This window comes from Nyctereutes procyonoides, unplaced genomic scaffold (genome assembly GCF_905146905.1).
Source record: "Nyctereutes procyonoides isolate TBG_1078 unplaced genomic scaffold, NYPRO_anot_genome, whole genome shotgun sequence".
In the NCBI taxonomy this organism is placed as follows: Eukaryota; Metazoa; Chordata; class Mammalia; order Carnivora; family Canidae; genus Nyctereutes; species Nyctereutes procyonoides.
In genome coordinates, this window is record NW_026575160.1 from 3,933,549 (window position 1) to 3,959,920 (window position 26,372).

At 35.6% G+C, this 26,372-nt stretch overlaps 1 protein-coding gene across 2 annotated transcripts in view; it reads right to left on the reverse strand.

The window, feature by feature from the left end:
* The window catches only part of AGMO (alkylglycerol monooxygenase), a 340,224-nt gene extending 314,914 nt beyond the window's left edge, over positions 1–25,310 (reverse strand). The window contains exons 1-3 of one of the 2 annotated variants that reach the window (XM_055314479.1): positions 25,000–25,310; positions 22,840–22,970; positions 11,046–11,197 (exon numbers count right to left, since the gene is read on the reverse strand). In XM_055314479.1, the coding sequence (XP_055170454.1) occupies positions 11,046–11,197; positions 22,840–22,970; positions 25,000–25,122 (406 nt within the window). In that variant the 5' untranslated portion in view covers positions 25,123–25,310. The remainder of the gene's footprint in view (positions 1–11,045; positions 11,198–22,839; positions 22,971–24,999) is intronic. The other variant, XM_055314478.1, reaches the window with a different exon arrangement.
* Between the last annotated feature and the right edge of the window lie 1,062 nt (positions 25,311–26,372).

A 26,372-nucleotide genomic window follows, 5' to 3' on the forward strand; every position in this document is an offset into this window, starting at 1 on the left:
CTAACACAAATGTTATGGGGATTCATCTTCAGTGTCTGGGGTGCGTAGTGCAGTGGTCTGCTCCTCTCTCTTTTCCACACCCCTTGTGTGCCTCCTTCTTGCAAATAGTCCTGTGGCCCCTTTGGCTCCCCTTCTTCTCTACATTTAGTTGTGGAGAGTCTGCTCTACCAGTCTTTGGCTTGTTTTTCTGTTATTTACACCGATGTGGGTGTAGTTCTATCTATGGGATGAGGTGAGCAGAGGATCCTTCTACTCCATCATCTTCCCTGGCGATTGCCACATATTATTCTATAGTGCACTACTCTGGAGTGTGGAAAATGCTGAGGCACCAAACAAAAGGTATAATTAAATTTGGGAAGATATCTATAAGGATTAATGAAGGAACTTCAAAATAATAGATTTATGTTTCAAGTAGTTAATATATTTCTAAAAATAACGAAGAATCAGCCCATTGCATTGGAAATAGAATTAAAGACTTCATTTTTTTAGAGTAGCTGTAAGTTCACAGCAAAAATTAAGAGGAAGGTACAGAGATGTCCTATGTACCCTCTGCCCTCACACATCAATAGCCTTCCCCTTATCAACTTCCCTCACCAGAATGATTCATTTGGTGCAACTGAGGAACTATATTGACAAATCCTTCCAAATTTCATAACTTACAATAGGGCTCAATATTGGTGATAAAAATGTATAAATCTGGGTAAATGTATAATGATGTAAATCCTTCATTGTGATATCATACAAAGTATTTTACTAAAAATTCTGTGTCCCACCTGCCCACCCCACTATTCACCCTGAATTCTGGTAACCACTGAGCTATTCACTGTCTTCATAGTTTTGACTATTTCAGATTGTCTATATAGTATGTAGACTTTTTGTATTGGACTCTTTCACTTAGTAATATGTACTTGTTTCCTCCATGTCTTTTATGACTTGATAGCTCTTTTCTGTCCAGTGTTGAATAATATTCCATCATCTAGATGCACCACAGCTTATGTATCCTTTCAACTACTGAATAACATTTTGATTGCTTCTAGGCTTTGGCACATTTGAATAATGTTGCTATAAACATCTATGTATAAGTTTTTCTGTGAACATGATTTTTCACATCCTTTATGTAAATACCAAGGAATCCAACTGCTGGATCATTTAGGTGGAGTATGTTTAGTTTTGTAAGAAACTGACAGATTATATTCCAAAATGGCTATACCATTTTGCATTCCATCAGCAATCATGAGAATCTCTGTTGTTCCACAACCTGGCCAGTATGTGGTGTTATGAATGTTCTAGATTTGGGACATTCTAACAGTGTGTAGTGGCATCTCACTATTCAATAATTTGCATTTCCCTGATTACATGATGTGCAACATCTTTTTTTTTTTTTAGATTCTATTTATTTATTCATGAGAGACACAGAGAGAGAGAGGCAGAGACACAGGCAGAGGGAGAAGCAGGCTCCATTCAGGGAGCCTGACATAGGACTTCATCCCCAGACTCCAGGATCATGCTCTGGGCTGAAGGCAGGCACTAAACTACTGAGCCACCCAGGCAATCCATAGCATCTTTTCATATGCTTATTTGACATCTGTACATATTCTTCGGTGAGGTGTCTGTAAAGGTGAAGGGCTCATTTTTCACTTTGGTCATTGTTCTCTTATGGTTGACTTTTAAGAGTTCTTTGTGTATTTTGGATAATAGTCCCACATCAAATGTGTCTTTTGCCAATGTTTTCTTCCAGCCTGGCTTTTCTTCTCACTCTCTTGACATTGTCTTTCACAGAACAGAAGTTTTTAATTTTAATAAAGTCCAGCTTGCCAAATCTTTCATAGATAAAGCCTTTGTATCATATAAAAAAAATCCTTGACATATCCAAGGTCATCCAGGTTTTCTCCTAATTATCTTCTAGGAGATACCATCTAGTAATTTTAGAGTTTTGCACTTTACATTTAGGTCTACGATATATTTGGAATGAATTTTTGTGAATTCAGAGTCTGTGTCTAGATTCAATTTTTTGCATGTGGATGTCCAATTGTTCTGGCACTATGTATTGAAAAGACTGTCCTGACTCCACTGTATTCCCTTTGCTCCTTTGGCAGACATCAGCTGACTATATTTATGCGAGTCTATTTTTACACTCTGTATTTTGTTCCAGTGATCTATCCATCTATTCTTTCACCAATACCACACTGTCTTGGTTACTGTAGCATTGTAGTAAGTCTTTAAGTAGTGTCAGACCTCAACTTTTTATTTTCCTTCAATATTAATTAATATTATTTTTTGGATACTAATATAAATGGGTGTTTGTTTTTAGAGAAAGAGCACAGTTGGAGGGGAGGGGCAGAAGGAGAAAGAGAGAGAGAGAGAGAGAGAGAGAGAGAGAGAGAGAGAATATTAAGTAGGCTCCACACCCAGTGCAGAGCCTGACATGGGGCTCCAACTCACAACCATAAAATCATGATCTGAGCTGAAATTAAGAGTCGGACACTTAGCTGAGCCACCCAGGTGCCCCGATTGTATTATGTTTTTAATTTCAAATTCCAATGATGCATTGCCATTATAAAAAATCTTTTGACTCTTTTATATTAACCTTACATCCTGCAACCTTATTATAATTGCTTATTAGTTCCAGGATTTTTATTGTTATAGTCTTCTTCTTGTTTGTTTTTAAAGATTTTATTTATTTATTCATGAGAGACACACAGAGAGAAGCAGAGACATAGGCAGAGGGAGAAGCAGGCTCCTCGCAGGGAGCCCGACATGGGACCCAATCCCAGGACTGGGATCATGCCCTGAGCCAAAGGCAGATGCCCAACCACCAAGCCACCCAGGTGCCCCATGTTATTATTGATTCTTTTGGATTTTCTACATATACAATCAAGCCATCTGCAAACAAAGACAATTTCATTTCTTCCTTCTCAATTGCATACCTTGTATTTCCATTTCCAGTTATAGCATTAGCTAGGATGAAACAGAATTTTTCTAAATTAAATAAATAATACTAAAATAGAGTAAGAAACTTAATGGTGAATTGATATAGAAAGTTTCAAATTCATTGAAATAGTACAATAATTTTAAATGATAAATCCAGGGTGCCTGGGTAGCTCAGTCAGTTAAGTGTCTGCCTTCGCTCAGTTCATGATCTCAGGGTCCTGGGATCAAGCCCCACATGGGGTTCCTTGCTCAGAGGGGAGTCTGCTTCTCCCTCTCCTTCTGCTCCTCCCTTTGCTCATGTGTTCTCTCTCTCTCTAATATAAATAAATAAAACCTTTTAAAAAAATAAAAGGCAAATCTTATTGTGACTTCTCAGTTCACACTGAGTAAAATCCATGTCTTTATAATAGTTTATGAGTTCTTGCATGATCTGCCTTAACTGCCTCACATTTGTGATGCCCTTCATTTCTTGCAACTTTAATCCTCTACCATGTAGCTCCAGCCACAATGATCTCCTTCCATTTACTCAAAAGGCCCATGATTTCTCTGCCTCAGAGCCTTTGCACTTGCTATCGTATCTGCCTGGTACTCTCCCCAGAAATGAATTATATTCTTTTTTTAAAGATTTTATTTATTTATTCATGAGAGACACAGAGAGACAGAGAGAGAGAAGCAGAGACACAGGCAGAGGGAGAAGCAGGCTCCACACAGGAAGTCTGATGCGGGACTCGATCCCGGGACTCCAGGATCGTGCCCTGGGCCAAAGGCAGGCGCTAAACCGCTGAGCCACCCAGGGATCCCACATGAATTATATTCTTAAAGAGCTTTAAGTCTGTGCTTAAAAGTCACTCTATCAGACAAATATTATGGATCATTCTATGTAAAATTTTAATACTCAAACCTATATGACACTTTCTATTTCTTCTAACCTGCCTTATTAGTTTTACTGCACATATCACATCCTGACATTATATTAGTAACCTACATATGACTGTTTTGGCTTTTGTTTGAGTATCACATATGCCAATGCAAGTGAAAGCATGAAGAAGGTTTTTGATGAGTATTTATTAAATTAATAAATAAATGTTACTCCTCTCCTAAAAATCTTCCTGCCTTTTTACTACATCTATGATAAATAGGCAGCAAGGTAAAGTGGGGAGAGTAGCTGAGAACTGACTTACCTTTTAATATTGCCAGTCTACAGGATCCTATGCCTGACCAGAATCCTGACTAACTTCCTCAGTCTCTTTCCTCCAGTTCCCCAGTACAGTTTCTTGATATTTCTCAAATTTGTCCAGCACATTCTCTCCTTGGGTACTTTGAACTAGCAGATTCCTCTGTATAGAAAGCTCTTTCCTCAGACATTCCTAGGATGCATTCTTTACCCCATTAAAGTTTCTACTAAAATGCCACCTATTACCTCTATGAGTTCCAATAGAGGACTTACTAGACTCCTTGTATCCTTCTCCCTCTATCCCAATAGCACTCCTCACTATCTGGCATAATATTACATATGTTTTATATCTGGATTTCCTTTTCTATTAGAATGCACACTTCACAAAGACAGTGGCATTTATGTTTTCACTATTAGAATTAGAATTCCTAGTATATAGCAGTTTCTCACTTAATATCTGATGAACAACTGAATGCCTAGTTCATATGATTGTTCTGGGAAGTAAATAATATACCATGTTGTATTATTAATATAAAGCACCTAGTCTAGCACCTAGCAATGTAATAAACATTAATTCAATAATAATAATAATACTTAAACAGTATTTACAATGTACAAGTCACTTTCCTACCTTTAGATCATTTAAATATTTATAAAAACCCTATCAAGTATACAGTATTATCCTCACTTAATAAATGAAGAAATCAAGACAGATTAACCTGTTCCAAATCTCAGTAAGTGGCAACACTGGGAACTGAATTAAGATAACCTACTCCACCGACAGCCTGGGTGCCTCAGCGGTTTAGTGCCTCCCTCTGCCCAGGGCGTGATCCTGGAGACCTGGGATGGAGTCCCATGTCAGGCTCCCTGCGTGGAGCCTGCCTGTGTCTCTGCCTGTCTCTCTCTCTCTCTCTCTCTCTCTCTGTTTCTCATGAATAAATAAATAAAATATTTTTTAAGAAAATATAACCTACTCCAGAATCTATGCTTTTTAAACATTCTCCAATGGCTTTTAATAATAGTTGACTTTTAATTATTAGCATTGCTTTTAATACTATTACTATCATCACCTGCATTTTAAACAGAACCCCATTTGTTTTTTATGTACACTTCTTTGAGAAAAATGATCAATATATTCAGAAATGTGGAAATATAAGAATTTAGTGGCAATTTTGTTTCCCCTGTCAGTTTCAGAGTTCATGCTATAATTATCTTTGTACTTCCCTTATTATTATTATAACTAATTTTTAACATTTGTCATCCATAGTAGAATGAACAATCAGTGGCCAGATCTGTCATTAACAAAGCTATATGTGGTGCCTAGTATAGGGTTGGTATACAATAGGTGATCATTAATTATTTACTGAAAAAATTAAAGCATGAATAAAAAGTTTATAACTAAAAAAAAAAAGTCTCTAGGTTAGTCGATAGTATTTCCAGGAATCTTCACTTATTTTCTTAGTAATTCACAGAGCAGTTTTTCTCATTGTGCTATTTTAATATGGTAACATTAAATTCAGTCACAGTTAAAATTGTTTATTAAATGAAAGAGGATAGAATTCTACCTAATTTTGCTTTTCACCATCTAGCGTGGCTGTGCTCAAACTTTATGTTTGCTAATGTGTCATATACATCCAATAAGACTTTTCTAAATTTTTCTTTTGAACAAAATTACTTGGGATAAAATGTGCTTTTCCCAGGTCATATTTAATTATCATTTCAATACAATCCTGAAGGTCACCCTGACTTAAGGTCAAACTTCAGTTTTTCCTTCCTCTGCCCATTTTAAATACCTATAAATCTTTACATAAGCCTCCATCTTGCTTTCTTCATGTTGGTGTATTCATTCATTCATTTTTACTTTGTTGATGCACTCTTAAAGCATTTTTCATTTAAACTTCACAAAATTGAGAGATAAATAAAACCAATAAAATCTATCTCAATGAAGTTAACCCCAAGGTTATATGTGTGGTAAATAACTGCACATACAGTTATATGACTATATTTCTGGAAACAAATTTCAGTGCTCTTTTTGCTGAGAGGCAAGTGGACTAAGTTCTAGCACTAAAGGAAAAAAAAATCAGGCACATTCTCTGTCTTAAGCAGAGTCACAAGCAGACCAAGAGTTAATCTTTACTCCTTCTTTGTCTTTCAATTTCATTTTGATTACTCATTTCACAGCTTTTTTAATCCCTGGAAAATATTACCGTAGCCATTCTCAAATACTCCCAACTATTCCTGGAAATATTTCCAACTTTAGTATCAATGTTCAAATATAGGCTGTTGGAGATTCCCGAAACTCTTATTCTTTATTATCAGGTATATGACTTGCCTGTTTGATGTCTCAATGCAGGCATATTTTCAACACCTGGATGATGGCCTAAATCTTTGTTTCAAATGTGCTTTTCATATATCACCTACATTTGGAATCTAACTACATCAAAGGAAATTCAAACCGTGGTTTTAAGGGTGACCACAACTGCCAGTGATAAAAATAAGCTATTTCTAAGAGGGGGGCTCCTTCAAATGAGTCTTTCTGTGGGGAAATAATGCTAATCCTTCAGCGCATATAAATTTTAAGTTCTCCTCTTAACAAATGTTTAGCATCAGACATAGGACTGATTCTTTCATTAAAATGAACTCAGAGGAAAATGGTTGATATAGAAAGTAATGGTGAGAAACTGGAGGTCTTAAGTAAATTGATGGGAATTCCAAGGCTACCCCTATGGATATTCTGAATGATGATGATTCAAGGACTGACAAAGTAAAAAATCATGGGAAGAGGTGAGAGGAAGCACTATAATTTAGGCCAATGCACACTGGGTGTCACTCTCAGTGATCCAATATGAATAAAATCACACTTATTTTTAAAATAAAAAGTGAAATATACAGCAAAAAGCTACAAAAATTAGGCATATTCTTGTATTTTTTTAAAAATAAACACAAACATAGCTGAATTTAAGTCACCTTTTCTTCAATAGAGACCACAGTTCTATCAGAAAATAAAATTAATTTTAATCAATACATCTGCTTATTTTCTTTATTTAAACAATGCTGGAAGTGAAGATGGTCTAAATTCAACCCCTGTTAAAAGTCAGAAAGGAAGAGGAAAAAATGAAGTTTAATAAGTCATCTACAGATGCCCACTTAATCACAACAAAATTATAGGAATGAATATAAGTAATTAAACAAAAATTATGATCACTTACCTTATTTAGATACAGAAAGAGATAAATAGAAACTGAACTATACAGTTTACTTATTGAGTAAAAGAATGAGAGTTTGAGGGGATTTTATAGATTCTTATTATAACAATTTTATGGGTGAACATCTTTATTTCAGAAATGAACTAAATCTAATTATAGCCCAAATGTGTAATCAATGCCTCAGAATGAGATATTAAAGATATAGTCAGGGTGAACTTCAATATACCATTCTATAGAATATGTGGGAAGACTGGCTTTATAAGTCAGGGTCCTATCAGGAGACAAAAACCACACCAGTGATTTGAAAAGTTAAGGTAAAGAATTATTAACTGATAAAAAAAAGGAGTTAAAAGATGTAAACAGGGAGTCGTTCAGTGGTATAGAAGTAGCAACTATGAGCACAGTTACTGCCTATGGAGCTGAGAGGGAATAAACAAAGCCGGTATGTACAAATTTAGAAAATTCTCCACCCTTCTCTCCCCACCAGTCTGAGTCAGACATCTTTGGAGAGATTGTGGCACCACCGGATTCTGGTGGTGATAGAGAGACTTGCTAGAATACACAGATCCCAGAGGGAGAATATTACAGGCAGTCCTCCGATGTGGTCCCTGGAAGACAGAAGGTTCTACCAAAAGGTGTGGGCTACACTTAACCTATAGGGTTAACTGGCACCAATCTGCTAAGTGCCACGTGAAAAACAGCACTCCGGCAAATGGAACAAAACCCCTGCTGTTCTGATTCTGTAATATCCCTCCAATCTTTTAAATGGACAAAGCCTAACATCAAGTGAGCTTGCAAAGGAGAAATGTCTGTAGGGTCCACCTCTAGTAACTGTTTATGCTTACAGTCACAAATAATTTCTTGGTTCTTATTTCTAAATTGGGTTACCTATTATATCATTCTGACTTCAAACTATTCACTAAGAAATCATATTGGTGGCATTATTTACTAACTAACTTAACTTTTTTTGAACTATGCATAGTTTGTAAACTTTAAGTACACAACTCAACATTTATTACAGATACATACATTCATGTAACCATAACCAAGATGAGATAAAGTCCATGACTAGCACTCTGGAAGGATCATCTTTGCTTCTAAATTGTAATCTTTTACATTTTAAGTGCTCCCTTAAAAATCTTTACTGGATTTTTTACATGTTTAATATAACTAATAGGAAAGACAAAGAAAGATAATGCAACCTTTTGTATGGAGACTAAGCATGCCAGAAGCTGTTTTTAATTTAACACCTATTTAATTTTGTTATTCTACCCTTTCTTTCTAAAGATGTTAAGGTATTCTATAGAAATTATTGTGCTGCTCTTATTTTTCTGTAAGTTGATAATAATGAGCGATTAATTTCTCATTATTCCAGAGGAAAAGGAATGAAATAAATAAGAGTCTCAAATATCCCTCTGTTCTTTTGCATAAGAATAGAAATAGAATTGAAGTTTTTGAAAATAAACTTTTTCCCATACCCGTAATGTAAGAAAATTCTGTACGTGTGCAAACCAAACAAATAACACTAACAAAACAATAACAACAAAAACCCTAGCAGTAATTTGGGCTACTAAGAAATAATCTATATATAGGTAAAAACAAAAAGTGTCTATTATTTCTTCAAAACTCACAGCATTTAACATATCAACAAACGTGGAATGCATTTTTAATTTACAATTTTATTGCAAGTAGAGAAAAGAGGGCTTTTTTTCTTATTGTATTTTAGGACAAACATTAGGATTTTAGAAGTCCTCAAACTTCTCAGTTAAATACATTTGGCTAATTAATTAGTATGTGCTCAGTAACCCAAGAGGCTCAAGAAATTTGATATTATAAGTTTTTCTTACTCCTGTGTACTTCTAGACTTCTAGAAGTCCATTTTAATATTTTACATTGTTATTACATACAATTTAAAAGTCAACTATCATATTGAAGGTTGACACATTCAACTACTAATTTATTTTTTTCCTATGAGCTTTCCATCATAAGTCAAAAGTCTTTGAACTTATGATTAGACTTCATAGCCCGAAGGTGGTGAGTGTTTTTCCAGAAGGTTTTCAGATTTTTTTTTTAATGCCTGCCTCCATTGGATTTGGTTCAAAATTTTCTAATGGGAAGCATACTTCAAATAGCCTTGATTCTATTTATTTAATATATTATTTTACTTTATTGCTCTTCCCTGAGAGCATTTAACAATCAACATATTTTTTAAAGTTTTATATTTGGTAATATTTTGTTGGTTCTTTGTTTCCTGTTATAATGGGCTTTTAAAGATTAAGCGAATTTGCAGATTTCCCACACAAACACATCTGTCCAGGACAGTGTGATATTAGAAGACTCCTGAAATTAAGTAATACAATGTAAATGCTTTCTGCGTTACCCATCTGCTGCAATAGAAAAATGAGGAAGCTTGCCAATGGGTTTATTTTAGGGAGAAAACGACTATTTTGAAATAAAATACAAAGTTTGCTACATGACCATATTTTATTCCTAGTCATGTTCAATTTGGGAGTATCCTCTTGCATTTATACACAAGGAAATGATGTCAGAGGCTGACCTGTTATTTTCCCAGACAAAGGTTATCACACACAAAATAAATAACTTTTTCTAGTTCATACATTCCCTTCAAATTGTTTTAACGAATTAACATTCTTTATAGTTTCATTATGTGTAATGTTTAAAGTACTTAACAAAAATAATTTTTGCATTTAAAATTTCACTGCCTTTAAGCGTAGTATTTGCCTACATTGCTTCATCTTCCTCCATCCTCGCTTGGGAAGGATGTTTGATCACCATACTCCTACACACATTGCTCAGTTACTCATCCTGACCGTGAGTCTCTTCTTGCCATCTCCCCTCTACTTTGTATTATTATTCCAGATTTCTTCTTCTTCCTTCCTTCCTCCCCACCCACTCAACCCAACCACCCACTGAAAAGTTCAGTTCTACTCTTTAGTAGGTTTTCAAAATTAGCACTTTCCCAATTTCCCTTCAGAAATGCTTTCGCATGCCTTCTTCTTCCTTAGAGACCACTTGCTCACCTTACCTTTACAATCATTCTCCAACCTTTACTTAGCCTTACAGAGGTTTAGACTGTTTCCTGTTCTTCCACTTTCCTTTTCATAACAAAACATTTCTTTGGAAAGTACAGCCAAGAATCCCAAAAAGCAAATTCAGTGAACCAGTGAGGTAAGAGGGCTTTGTATCAGATGAGAAATTTTGCAAAACTATGGTAATACTGAAATGTATTAAGGTTAGTGCCTAGATGATTGCATTTTCATTTGCAATATGGAATTACTGCCAAGAACTTGAATCAAGCTTATGTATGACAGCTAAGATTCCATGCTGTTCCAGGGCTCTTCTGAATGACACTGATAACTGTGATGTGAATGAAGTCTCATATTAAGTGCAAAAGTCCACAAACTCTACCAAGCATGTTGTAATAAGAAAAACGGAAGGCAGTATATTAAAAAGTAATGCTACAACCATCACTTTCTCACCTTTTTTACAAGTTATATACAAGAGGAGTGAAAAATGTATCTCCAATAATTTCTTTTTTTTCAAAAATGACCAGATTGTTTCCATTTAAACTCAAAACTAAACTTTTATCATTCATCTTTATACAAAATGCACGATGTTATTAATTTATTCATTCCTTCAGTATTTACTGAATACTTACTATAAGCAAAACAATTCAAAATACATTATCAATAAAACCTTGATTTGCAACTTACCATGGGCCATGCGATGGAACCAGTAGTAGCCAAAATCAACTCCTAAGAAAGTCAAATACCAAGTCCATGGAGAATCCCAAGGCAAATTGATGAGCCTGTAGTTCTCCCAGACATAAATGTAAGTGGTCAATTCAATGCTTCTAGAAAACAAGCTGGAAAAATAAAATTCACAAACAATGATTATACCACATTTTAAATATAAAATTATGCTAAAACATTTTAGGTATCATTTAAAAATTAAGCTATTCATATATAAAAATAAAATTCTTTCTCTCTTCTTTTCTCACTGTTCTATCATACCTTTTAAACAGCTCAGTTTCCTTGGTATCAAAATATTTCACATGATGCTTCCTTTTTCCTCGTAGTTATCATGGATGTCAACTATTTACACTCTCAGTTTCATGGAGTGTAGGATGCCATTCTCCTTTTTTATTTATTTTATTTTTTTCTCCTTTTTTAATGTCTCTTAAAATACTTCCATGGAACTCATACAAAATAAACATGAAAAAACTACAACTTATTTTCTGTAACTTTCATTTTCAAAACTACAACTTATTTTCTGTGACTTTCATTTCCAAATCTTAACAAAGAGCACAAGGGTGCTTTTTAAAGGAAGTGTAAGAGGTATAAAGTTTAAAGGGGACTGCAAAAATGCCTACTACTTTAAAATATGTTAATCTCATAAAATTTGCCTTTCAATTAAAGTTGCTTCTGGCTACTATTTTCTTTATTTCTCTCTATTCCCTCCTCTCTTTTGCACACACACATGTACACATATTTTTCTGTTTTTAGATGTTATACTTAGGATCACAAATTGGATTCTTACAGCATGTCAATAATTCTTGTAGTAATATAAACTACAACTCTCAAGATATAAGGGAATAATGTTTCCCTAGAAATAAAATAAAAAATCCTAATAATCACAGTGAGGTATCACATAACACCAGTCAGAGGGAGAAGACAAGAAACAACAGGTGTTGGTGAGGATATGGAGAAAAGAGAAACTTCATGCATTGTTGGTGGGAATGTGAATTGGTGCAGCCACTGCAAAAAACAGTATGCAGGTTCCTCAAGAAATTAAAAATAGAAATGCCATATGATCTAGTAAGCCCACTGCTCGGTACTCACCAAAGAAAATGAAAACACTAATCTGAAAAAAAATATATGTACCCCTTTGTTTATTGCAGCTTTACTTTCCATAGCCAAGATATGGAAACAACCCAAGCCTCCATCATAGATGAAAAAGGATAAACAAGATGTGGTAAATAGAGGCACCTGAGTTGCTCAGTTGGTTGAGCGTCTGCCCTTGGCTCAGGTCATGGTCCAGAGGTCCTGAAATTGAGCCCTGCATCAGGCTCCCTGCTTAGTAGAGAGTCGGCTTCTCTCTCTGACACTCTTCCTACCCACCCCACTCCTTCTTTCTCTCTCATGTTCATGCTCTATCTCAAATAAATAAAATCTTTTTTAAAAAGTTTTTTAAACTCGTTAAAGAACACAATTGTTTTTAAAACCCAGATACCAGAATATGTCTTGCCACCTATGCTACCAAGATTCTATACATTATTATTTCAAGTAGTTTCAAAAAAAATACATCATATACTTCAATTTTATTAAGCGTAGCTTTTTCTCTTGAAATTATCTGTGATCAAGTTTAAATTTAGACTAATCATTCCTTTATCACTTATACAAACTTGGTTGAATTGACTTTTTCTTTTATATTTATCATTAACATGTAAAATAAACTAATCATTTTATTTAATAAAGATTCATTTATAAGCTATTAACAAATGAGGAAATTGTTAAACATTCTAATTTTAAATAAAAGCTGAAAAAAGCTCAAATTAGTTTATTTATTAAAATTCACCATTTTAATAGTATTTCCCTCTGACAGTGAGTATCTATGAATTAGCATGTAACTGAGTCTTTTGAAGATTATGAGCCTTTAATTTTAATCTACTTTTGATTTTATGATATGACTATAACTATGATTTAATAGTATTAAAATTGTCTTGTATTTTGAGGGCTTCATGTTATTAATCTGTAACATAAAACACTAGGTTATGCCATAACAGCATTAATACAAATAATGACTAGAAATGTCAAATACCTACATTTTTGAAAAGGACTACACATTATCAGATCTTAAAACCCAATTCCCAATTTGATATTATTGTTGGTTCCTAAAGTGGCCCCTCTATGTGGAAAGCAAGGAAAAACCAAAGAAAGAGGCAAACCACTCCAGAATGGTGGGTAGTAGTTTTAATAAGGAAAGAAACTTACACAGAAGACTTGTCTTGGGCAGCCTTAAGATAAATAGATCTTTACTTGCCTGCTAGTCACATATTCAGTCCAGATGGTCTCAACACCTTACTCTCTTAAGGTTTCATCCTTAAAACTAGTATGGGAATAGTTGCAGAATATACATTCCAAGGACGGGGTGAAGGAAAAGAGACTGATTGCCCAAGTCCAGTTTGAGGGTCATGCAGTGGACACATTCTCCCAATGACCTTCTCCAACAATTATATGACTAGAAAGAGCAGTTTTGTCTCTGAGTGTGAGTTCTTGACCAAAGGAAACTGTTTATGCAGAACCCCTGTCATGACCCAGGCCATGCCCTAGATATTTTAGAATCCCTATCAAAATGCCTCTGACTCTGCTTGTAGGAACTGCATGGGCTTCTTTTCTCGTCTGGTCCTCCAGAGAGCCAACTTATGCAGGTGTGTAAACTACTAGACATGACAAGGTAATCCCCAGTGACTGTTTTTAGATATGCAGACAAAAACTAGGACAAGCATTCTGGGATAGTCCCATACAAGTGTTTGGGGTCCGTCACGAGATAGAACTGCCCATGGGCCAGGAACACCCACAATGTTCTGAGGAATTCAAAAACTCAAAATGTAAAACTTGTCTTCCAATTTATTATTATTATTATTATTATTAATTTTAAAGATTTTATTTATTTATTCATGAATGACAGAGAGAGAGAGAGAGAGAGAGAGAGAGAGGCAGAGACATAAGCAGAGGGAGAAGCAGGCTCCATGCAGGAAGCCCAATGCAGAACTCGATCCCAGGACTCTAGGATCATGCCCTGAACCAAAGGCAGACTGCTGAGCCACCCAGGTGTCCCTATGTTTTATTATTATTATTATTATTATTATTATTATTATCATCATCATCATCATCATCATTATTATTATTTTATTCATTATTTTGTTCATGGCAAATTATGCTTAGAGACTATCTTTGTTAATTTATTTAAGGCAGATTTGCTGTGGGAATTATAATTTAGAATAGTAATATTTCACAAGCCAGTAGCATACAGGATCATGCCTCTTCATAAACCAATAAAGAAATAAAAATTCCAAACCAGTGATAGATTAATTACACTATTGTTTTAGGCAAAAGGGAGATGGAAGAAATAAAGTCCAGATTTAGTGAAGGTATAGCTTTTTCTATGGGTTGGCTCTTGGAAGAATTAGTGGAGCCAATCAAGAGCTGATGTCTAGCTGCCAGCACAAATTGAAAGTCTCTTGTTGCTAGAGAAGCACAGTGCTGGCAGAACAAAGGCACCAGTGTTAATGGGCAAGATGATTTCTTTCATGGGGCCGCTGCACGGTCTCCACCACTGCCAATGAAGAGTAGCCTTGCCATGGCAGGAGCTAAGGTCCCACGGTCTTCAGAGAGTGATTTAGGTCAGTAAAGAACAGCCTTGCCTAGGCTGAACATTTTCTTTAAGTCCTCACGAATTCTTTTTTTTTTAATTTTTGTGGTTTTTTTTAATTTTTATTTATTTATGATAGTCACAGAGAGAGAGAGAGAGAGAGAGAGAGGCAGAGACATAGGCAGAGGGACAAGCAGGCTCCATGCACCAGGAGCCCGATGTGGGATTCGATCCTGGATCTCCAGGATCGCGCCCTGGGCCAAAGGCAGTCGCTAAACCGCTGCGCCACCCAGGGATCCCAAGTCCTCACGAATTCTTGAGTTTAAATGTCCATTGTATCATATGGCCATATCAAAAGCACTCAGTAGCATCATAATATGATGACATTGTCTTACCAAGGCTTCCTCGCTGTGAAGTAATTCACTCTTAGATCAAAGCAACTTCCCTTGCGCTATAAACAAGCAGATCTGCAATCACGACAAACTAATATGCATTTATCAAGGTGGGAGAAAGAACAAATTTTATCTTAAAGCATGTTAGCATGGTTGGAAACTTTTATATACTTAGACAAGGGCTTCTTGACAGTGTCATTACTGACATTCATTCAAGACAATTCTTTATTGTTGGGGTCTATTACATGGAAAAAGTTACTTGAATTATGAAATTTTACAATTGCTTCCTATTATCCATTAATAGAGGATTAACCATATAAAATTCAATTTTTAAGTAAAAAACAGTGAATAATATCAATTTTGTTTGGCTCAATCTAATAATTTCTCTAAAATAGGGATTCTAAACCTTGATATTATTCCCATTTGGGCCATATAACTCTTTGTTGTGAGGACCTGTCCTGTGAATTGTAGAATGTTTAGCAGCGTCCCTGGGTCTCTATTTTTTTAAGATGTATTTATTTATTTTAGAGAGAGAGGGAGGGAGAAGGAGAGAGAGGGAGAATAAAAGTGAGCAGGGGAGTGGCAGAGGGAGAGGGAGAGAAAGAATCCCAAGTAGATGCCTCACTGAGCTTGAAGCCCAATGCAGGACTTGATCCCATGACCCTGAGATCAGGACCTGTGCCAAAGCCAAGAGTCAAATACCTAACTGACTGAGCCACCAGGTACCTCCTCTTGGGTCTGTATTTACTAGATACTGGTAGCACAGCTCTGCCACCCAGTTATGACAACAAAATGCTAAAACATTTCTTGAGAGGCAAAAGTGTTCCACTCAGTAATCCTTAAAAAAGATTAATCCAGGAAGAAAAAACTTTAAAACTTAGAAAGTAGTACAAAAAGTTGAAATAATCTATAGCTTTTTACGTAAACTTTAGTACATGCTATTAAAGCAGATCCATTTATGGATTTACTGAATCATTCAATAAATTCAAGTTGAAGGCCTGCGAGGTGCCAGGTAAAACATGAAACTAGGAGGACACACTGGTGAACACGGCATTCATAATCACCTGTCTCATCAGTGTTCCATCCATTCCGAATCTCTTTTTTTTTTAAGTGCTATCTCCCTTGTCTGTTCCACAGACAATTGAAATAGGCTTTAGAGATACTAAGACTTTAATAAAAGAAAGAGGGTCCCAGGAAAAGTGTAAAACTTCCACTTGCAAAACAAAGAGAACCTGCCTGCAATTGAAAATACTTTTTTATTTCCTGTACAGGTGCCAGGTCTTGAGCAGACACCCAATTTATTACTCTGTAAACTTACTTATTAGGGTTGACACAAATCGAGCTGAAATATGCCTGACATACTACAGTCAAGACTTTTTTTTCACACTTTAGCAAGAAGCCAAACCTTCCCCAAAGCAAAGGGAAAAAGGGGAAAAGCTGTGGGAGTTAAACTCCCTGCTTTCTATCAGCAAGAAGAATATGATCCTCTTCCATCATAGATGGGAAAAAACAGCCATGGAGTACCCACAGCTAAAAACAATTCAGCAAAGGGATACAGCTGGGAAATGATTATCAAGCTCTGGAAAGCCCTTGATTGCAGGAAATAGCACCTACATTTTCAAAAATGTTCCCACCAGACCCTGAATCATAAACCAAAGCTCCCTTCCTCTTTTTCTTCCCAATTCCTCTGTCCTCTCCCAGCCTTGACCTCCAGCATATGACTCTGCACTGTGGAATTCAAATTTCAACTCTCTGTGGGAAGAGACATATGTAATATGTATGAATGTAGTGAGCTTTCTTTATCATATGGAGATGAAATTTTGGGAAGCACAGAGCTTTATATAACCAAATACTAGATCCTTTTTACTCAATAATTTTGAATGCAAGACGAAGAAATGGTCTAAATATAAGGAGACATGAGAATCCTCTAATCAACAACCTTCATTTATAGAGCTTTCCTCCTATTGTCTTTTTTCTTCATGATTTCTCCTCAAATAATTTCTTTTTTTTTAAAATATTTTATTCATTCATGAAAGACACAGAGAGAGAGAGAAAGGCAGAAACACAGGCAGAGGGAGAAGCAGGCTCCATGCAGGGAGCCTGACATGGGACTCGATCCCAGGTCTCCTGGATCACGCCCTGGGCTGAAGGCAGCGCTAAACCGCTAGGCCACCCAGGCTGCCCAAATAATTTCAATTTCTCTTGCATCTAAGATGTTTCTGGCAAATGAAAGGTAGCATTTTATATAACATTTCTCTCAAAACTTAAAAATTGTCCTGTCAGTATTTAGTTACTCAATTGCTATTCCAGGTCTGATCCTGAATTTTTAAAAAGATGAAGTCAATTTATAATGTTAAAACTTAAAAATAATCAGTGCATTGGAATAAATATTAATTGGAGATTGAGAATTACAAAGCTATGCAGTTCTCAAAATCATCTTAGTTTCAATATACCCAGCATCAAAAGCAGAAAGGTAACATTGGATAGGTTGTCCACCCTTCAGCATCTTAGGGCTAATTTAAAATATGAGAAAATTAGGCTAAAAGGACCCTAAAATTCTCTAACTCTCAAATACTCTCATAGTCTAGTCATTCATTAAGCAAGTGAAATTTGATGTGATGCTTTTATTGTAAACACAACATTTCAAAGCAACTCAAAATGAAATTTTGTACTCAGAACCCACAGATATCTGCCAATTTATACTATTTCATCACTGTCATTAGAGCTGTGTCTCTTGTCTGATTTGGCTAGATAATGCAAAATGGAAGAAAATCAATGGAACATTTTTTGTTTCTAATAATCCTGTCTTCTAAGCCAGAAAATAAAACAATATTTGAACAGGATCATTCTAAATATTCTTACAAGCTTCAGAAAGTTATAAATGAATATGGTTGAACTATATATATGGATTTTTCCAAGAAATTTTGTTGTTTATTTATTTCAAAATCTCCTAAACCTAGTCCAGGAACTTGCCCTATCTTAAAGCTACTGCCACTTTTGCTCCATCTAGTGGAATATTGATTTTTGCTCAGTATTAACAGAATACGTAATACAACCTCCACCTCCTAAAGACAGATAACATTTGTACTGATAGTTCTTGCTGCGAAATGACATTACATTGATGATGCAATCACTTAATTTCTTTTTACAACAACCAGGAAACCCATGGACTTTTATAAATAGAACGTGGTAAATTTGGAAGAAGCAAATTCACTACATTCTTTACTTTGCAAGATGTAAATTACTTGAAGTAATTCCATTTCTCTAGTGAATAAGTACAAGGAAGCTTGCTTGCATCATTAGGGAAGGTTAGCCTAATAGCAACCTCTGAAATTCCACAATTAACAACAAAGACAAAGTCTATTTACAAAGTTTGAGATAAAAGTTGAGAGGAAATCGGATATTCTCCCCAGCAAATATAATTAACAAACCAACAAATTTCAAAACTGTATTTTCTTCACCTGAAGTGTTAATAAAAATTTAGGTAAATAAAAAAATATTAATAATGAAATATCGTAATTAACAGTACATAAATGCATTCTCTCTTATTTTTTTTCATTCTCTCTTATTTTGAAAAAGGAATAACTATTTATTAAAGTCCTCACCCAAAATGACAGGCACTGATTTGTTAGTAATCTGATGTCACCAAAGGCAGTACTGCCTCTGATACCACAGTCTAGTATAAAAACTCAGTATACAATTTTCCTTTATTCTCCAATCCCACCGCAAGGAGTCAAAGTATTTTAAAGAAATTTAATTTCCTCCTCTCTAATTTTTTTTTTAATGAATTGAAACTTTCTTGTCAGGAATGGAAAATTCTGTGGCAGTCATGGCCAGTAAAACTGTGCATATGTATGGTTGAATTTCGTGGAGCCGACTCCATAGTAAAAATTGGCAATGACCCATATGTATTAAAAGTGGAGTGTCCCCAACTTATTTGAAAATTTACCTACTTAAATTATCCCTCAGCCTATTGCAATTTGATTTATAATCTGCTGTTTCAACAGACTAAATGAACCCATTAAAAACAAACATACTGTAGATATTTATATCGGGAATAAAATTTCTCTGGGGAGGATGCAATTTATGGAAGCAGAAACATTGGAAGGAAGTAACAAATTGAGGTCCTGGTTTTCTAATGAAGAATTGGAAATTGGGTTCTGCTTAAATAAGCAGGGGGAAAAAAAGAGATGTGATTATTTTTCACTCATTAGCATTTAAGTCAGTAGCAGGATATTTCACAAGTTTTAGATAGATTTTTTTAAAGTAGGTTTAGTAAGTATTTTGTTAAGTTTAATTTTTTATAGTCACATATGCAAGTAATTGATAGGCAGATTATCTACGTATGCTACACTACATTTAACTATTATAAATACGAGTATCTGTCTATAACTTCAGAACTAGATTCTAATGAGGAAGAGTCTGTCGACTAGATTCCAGAAGAGCAAAACAGATGCAGGTCTGCCCAGAATCTGGTTCTTAGGACACATGGGCTTTTATTACACGTCACGGTCTGTCTGACAGGCTTATAAACAAGATATAATCTTGTCTATGATTAATATTTTCCCTTACATAAATATTTGAAAGTCACAGTATGTATCTTTTCTATCAATATTTTAAGTATGCTACTAATCTTCAAGATACTTGGACTTTTATGTAATAATGAAATTGAGATCTTCAAACAAACATTGTTTTTCCTCAAAGTCTGCATACAGCATTTCCATTACATGAATGGCAAAGTGGAAAAACATGTTCATGGTTTCACTTTGATTTCCACAATTTCTTTTGTCAGAGGCCATATGCCTACTTGGAATTATTATCCGACATGTAATTCCTCACAAGTAGATTAACAAATGGTATAGTACCATTTTTCTCACAATCATGTATTTTAAGAATGTGGCAAGCCCCTGTTGCTGGTGTAGAAAATGAAATTAGTCCCTTGGAGAGGGTTTGATCAATGCCGTGTTAATCTAAACTTCAGCTGTTAATGATTTGCACGAGGATTCCCCTTGATGCTGAAATATTGTTTTAAGAGTTTCTGTTAAATCCCCCTTCCTGTCTTTTGCTGAAAGGGGATTGAGTGGAGTGGATCCTGTGGATCAGCTTTCCTTCTCTGCTTGTGTGTGTGTCTGTGTGTGTGTGTGTGTGTGTGTGTGTACTTAATAGGAACAAAATAAATAAGAATATTTTAAAATTTCTTTTTCAGATCATTCGCTTTGCTGAAATGTTCTAGGTAAAAGGTTATAAAAGATGAAATTCTTATAAAACTTTCTAAAGTATCCACATTTCATAATTTGGAATTGCTGGCCACATCTACAAGAACAACAGCAACAAGCATTTTTCTGTTTCCATTCAAAATGCAACTAGGAAAAATATACTCTCCATTCAAGTTCACAACATTTTACCTTTCTCTCAAAGGGCACCAGGATGAACAGCTTGTGTTAGTTTAAGGAGCGTTGTGGGTAGTGGGCTGTGAAGGGAAGTTGCTGCGTGTTTCATCCCTGAAGGACTGCTTTGTTTTGATCTCTCCCATTCTCGCTCCTGTCTTTCTTTCTTTCCTTCTCTCCTTCCTCCCCATCTCCTTTATGCTTTGGGGGTTCGTTTTTAGCAAATACACACACACACACACACACACATATATATGTAATTATATATATGAAATATATATATATTTGATTCTTGTATATCCTGTTAAAACCCCGTACCCTGTTTTTTAATCACACTGCTTAGAAGAAATATAGTATTAAGGATGCAGTTTATATTTCTAGTAGTTATCATGTTATGATAAGAGAATAATCTAACTCTGCTTGTTACCAAAGTCCACCTTGAAAAAGTAAAAGTAATGCTCAAACATTCATTCAGCTTGATGTCTCCTTGAGTTCTTAATAAATTCATTCCAACTCAACAAAATGTGTGATCTTTAATTGTACCTGAGGGCAATTCTCAATTATCAAGTTATTCTTACAGTTTGTCAGTTGTCTGATTTCCATAAACCTGTACACCTAACTTCCTCAGAATAAACTACAGTAACCAACTGGGTAGTTTCAATGATCAATTCTATGTATCCTTTCAGCATGTTGAATGTATTTCTTGCTCAATTCTGTTCGAGGAGACATGAAACAGAGGAAATTATGTATAATTATGAACTCTTATTTAGCGTATTATGGTAATTAACTGCAAATAATTTGAGATATTATCCTCTAATTCTGACAGCAATGTGAAACCATAGGAGTGGATTTTCAGAGTCATTATTATGATAATTATCAGAATTATTACTATTATTTTATACTCACTAGTCTACTTTTCCATAGTAACATTTATGAAAGAAATTTTTACCTTTAGGTTACTTCCTATCTAAATAGTTTTATGCAATTATATGAAATTTTTCTACTTTTCTCAGATATCTTTAGGTTTTATTTTTGAAAAATCTATCTTGGTTTGCCACTGAGTGGTTCATAGAAACATTCTGAAGCAATGAGCACTAGTCAGAAATAAAGCTCTTAAAACAGTAAAAGAAGCAATGGGTGAGATGTAGGAATGAGAACATTCATCAGCAATGCAAAGCACAGAGTTTTAAGGAAATCTTTGGTCACCCTCTGCCTCTTTGTTAAATCCTCACATACTAAAGAGCTTCCCACGCATTTCTTCTGCTTTCTTCTCTGCCTACATTATAATTTACTCTTCCTAAAAAGTAGTAGGTCATTTATTATTTACTGTTTGGTTCCTTTATCATCTAATCTTATCATCAACATAATACTATAAAAATATGAAATTTAAAAAATCTAGGATGTACCAGACATCATTCCAGGCATAATAGTTAAAACTATGAAGAAGAACCCTCTTGCTCGCGAATTGCATGCAATTTATCAGGGAGGACTGGAAAGAAAACGGGTAAGCATAATGCCATGTGACAATTCTATACCTGAGGTAAACACAAGATTCCCTGGGACCACAGTGAAGTGATACCTGAAGTACATTGGAGAACAGAAAAGATTCACTGAACAGTGTGACCCTTTAAGAGAAGTCTTTGCTTAGACTTAAGAAATGAATCAGCCACGTGAATGGCTTTCCAAGCAGAGGGAAGCATGTGTGACATCTGGGCAATGGCAAGTGGTAGAGTATGGAAGGAACAAATATTGCAAAGGGGGAAAGAGAATGAAGGGAGCAAAAGTACAGGTAGATAGACAAAGGCTTCTATAGATCATGGGAAAAAATTCAGATATTATCCTTAGGCAAGATGGAACCTGTGAAAAATTTTCACCAGATCCACATTATGAAAATGTTTGACTGAAAATGAGCACTAGAGACAACTTGGGAGGCCATGTAGTAATTCAACCCTTTCTGCAATCTTTATTAGGGAGTGACTGTACCCCAGATTACATAGCATGTGAATTTGCCTGAGACAAAATTGATTTTCCAGGAGATAACTAGACCATAACTCAGGGTTGGGCCTAGGGTAAGGCAAGTAAAACCTTTACCTTGGGCACAAAATTTAAGGGGGCAACAGTAAACTCAGTAATCAAGATAAGTAATATTTAGAGCAGTATCTTTAAAAATGTATACAAAAACAAATCTATGCTGAATAAAATATCAAAAATTTAAATAATGACAGAAACTGAATTCTTTGGGGATTTATGTGTATATGTGAAAATAGAGAAATTCTCCATATGGTGGGTTCCTTTTCCATCTTACTTAGAGAATTTTAGCTTATTCACTCAGTGTGGCTAACCTACTAACTCACCTTGGAAGCCGAGAAAAAACACCGGCTGATATTGATGTTAATGCATCATCCAAACGACCTGGTGGCTTCCCTTTGAGAATCCAGCTGATGACCAGTTCAAGAAGCATTAAGGAAATGAAAAATGGAGTTGCCTGGAAAGGAAATAGCACAAAAAAAGATGTATTGTGCTTGGTATGAAATTCTTCCACATTTCCTGATTAGTCATTCCAGAAGTCAGAGGCCCAGAGTGACATCTCATAGCAGGAGAAGGTATATACTTATCCTACAGGATCATTTCCTCCCAACAGGCAAAGTAATCTATTTATTCTGGATATATATGAAAAAGGTGCTCAAAATCTATCATCCAATTTGGAAATGAAATATAACATAGATGTAACCATGATATTACTGCCAAGAAAATAATAAGATTAGGATGGACAGGTTTCAAGTTAGAGCTAAAAAAATACATTTTTAAAAAGATTTTATTTATTTATTTATTTGACAGAGAGAGAGAGAGTACAAAGCAAGGGGAGTGACAGGCAGAGGTAGAGGGAGAAGCAGACTCCCCGCTGAGCAGGGAGCCTGATGCAGGACTGCATCATTACCTGAATGGAAGGCAGACTTAACCAACTGAGCCACCCAGGTGCCCCTAAAAATACATATTAAATAAGCACAAAAATCAGAAGTCTATTATCTCCATGACTAGCACAGACCCTCTTTACAAGGCTTCACTTAGGACACATGCATTGCTAGTTTTTCATATTAGAATTATAGGAATGACAAAATTAAAATTGTAGAAACAAAACATTTTCTTCCAAGTATTTTAGGAAATATGATCACTTAAAATGTGTATTCAAAACATCATTCAGGGGCACCTGGGTGGCTCAGTCTGTTAGGCACCTGCCTTTGGCTTGGGTCGGGGTTTGAACCCCACACCCGGCTCCTCGCTCAGTGGGAAGTATGCTTCGTCCTCTCCATCTGCCTTTATCCTCGCTCGTGCTCTTTCTGTCTCTTTCCCTCTCTTGCTCTACACACACTCTCTCTCAAATAGATAAATAAAATCTTTAAAAAAATTTTAAAAATCTAAAACATCATCCAAGTTTTATTCACTCAGATTTAGTTTTGTGCTATGGTAAGTGTTTTTAGGCTCCACTATGGATAACAAATATTGAACGAAGTTTGGTGTTAAACGCAAAAGGTAATGACTTATGAAGATGTGAGTACCACATTTTTCTCCTTAGAAAACTCAGAAAGGAATAATATCAAATCCTGAAAGTTATGGGTTTCACTCACTTGGAAACTGATCATGAGTTCTGAATTTTCTAAACTGAACTCCCAAGAACATATTCTCTGATGTCATTTTTTTTCCTTATTTCTGGTCTGAACTAGTAAGTGTTATAGGAACAACTTTGACAGGGTGGGGAACTTAAGTATTCAAGTTCTAATTCTGGATATTTCCACTTCCAATCATAGCCAGGAACCAGAAGTAAAAAGTGCCTCTGAACACTTCAGAATTTCAAAGAAAACTTGGTTCAAGTTCAAACTTAGGAAGTCAGAGTTAGACTCAGCTCTATATCCATTCTGCAGAACTACTCTACTATATTCAAGAGGAAATAGTTTCCTGGGAGGTGGTTTGCCCTTTAAAACCAAAACTGTTACAAAGTTTACTGATGTCATATAACCATTTGACACTGAGCTTCTGACAGCTAAATTTGTAACACCACTGTATCTAGGAAAACTTTGTAAAGTTTTATCACATTCTGCAGTGACATATCCAAGGAAAGGAGCTTAACAGGAGAAACTGGTTACACATACTGTATGGAAATTCAAGTAGAAATTCTAATTGTGTTCCATGCCTTTATAAAACAGAATTGTTTTTTATTAGAATTTAATAATTTGAAGAGCGAAAGTGAACAAAAACCCCAGGATGTGTTTAGCTTATTATTTTTTTTAAAGATTTTATTTATTTATTCATGAGAAACACAGAGAGTGAGGCAGAGACACAGGCAGAAGGAGAAGCAGGCTCCATGCAAGAAAGCCCAATGTGGGACTCGATCCTGGAACCCCAGGATCACGCCCTGGGCCAAAGGCAGGCACTAAACCGCTGAACCACCTAGCGATCCCCTAGCTTACTTATTATTAAGAAAAAAGCAACAGTAGTCTCTTCCCAGAGAGTCTCACCTGTTTTACATAATCAGGCACCTCTTCCAGTGTTTGGAATGACGTTTCATTGGGCTTCATCATGTAAAACATCATGCGAATTTTCTGGGAAACTGAAACATCCTGTTGGGCTTCTGGGTTCATGTCTGCCCTTGTCTGATTCCCAGCTGGAGAATATTTGTGATTCAGTGGTTGAAGCCAGAGGCTGAACAAAGAGGACGAGAGCTGTGCTGCACAGAACAAGCTCTTTGTCAGAGAACAGCTAGAAACAAAGTTCCATGGAGAACACAGCCAAGGGCCTGCGTAGAGACAAGAAAATACAGCGATTAAGACAGAGTTCAGAGTTCAGCGGTGCAGGACACGTGAGGGAGGGAAAGGGGAGGAATCATGCCCAAATCTAAGATAAACACTGGAGTTTGACTGTAGGTGGAGTAACTTAACATTAAAAAGAAGTGGAATAACAAACAAAACAAAAACATGATACAGCCTTGGAAAGGGGAAGAAAAAAGTGCTAACAAGTGAAAGTTCACTCTGAAAAAGTGGATGGCAATTCAAGACTCAGATCACGAAAGGAAAATTCTTTTTTTGTTTTCTTTTGTTTTGTTAACTTCATGTTGTGTTCAGTTTGTAGTCTTCCTCGCAGAGTCCTATTTCCTGAACGGACAGGGTGCTCTAATCTCACTTAGTAAGACTAAGCTCAAAGTCAATAAGCACTGAATATATCACACTGGTTATTGCCTGTAGATTTCTGAATTTGTATGATGTTAACTTCTGAATGTTTGCAAACCAATTTAGGGGCATTTGGTCTATTACATGATCTATCATGTTTAATGGAACCTTGACTAATCACACCCGTATTCTTCTGAGTGCTTATGGGGACTCTGAAGAATCTGCTAAGATATTGCTGCATGTCCATATCTGTGTTCTGTAGGAGGAGCACAAGTTGATTATGCCTCTTAGGGAGATTAGAGGGCACATTCCACTTTGAATAGTCAATTCTGCTGTTATATGACATACATGCTGATAAAAATCAATATATTATGCAAAGCTGTGCAATGAAAACAATGAGGCATATGAGAAAAATAGGATTTGAGTGCAATACTGAAAAGTTTTGTAATGAGCCATAAGGAAAAAAAAAAAAGATTGAGACCTGATAATTATAGTACGCTTTTCTACATGCGTGTTACATGGTTAAGAAATGTATAAACACTACAGTAAGTATGGTACTTCATCTCGAAAAAGGCCTAACATTTGTTTGTGGAAGTGGGCATTGGAAAAGTGGTAGAACTTGAGTTATTGTGGAGTCAGCAATGTAACAGATGTTTGCTTCACTCACTATGTGGTTATTAGATAGTGTTCGTCTTTCTTTCTTTCTTACAGCAATTGTAACTTGT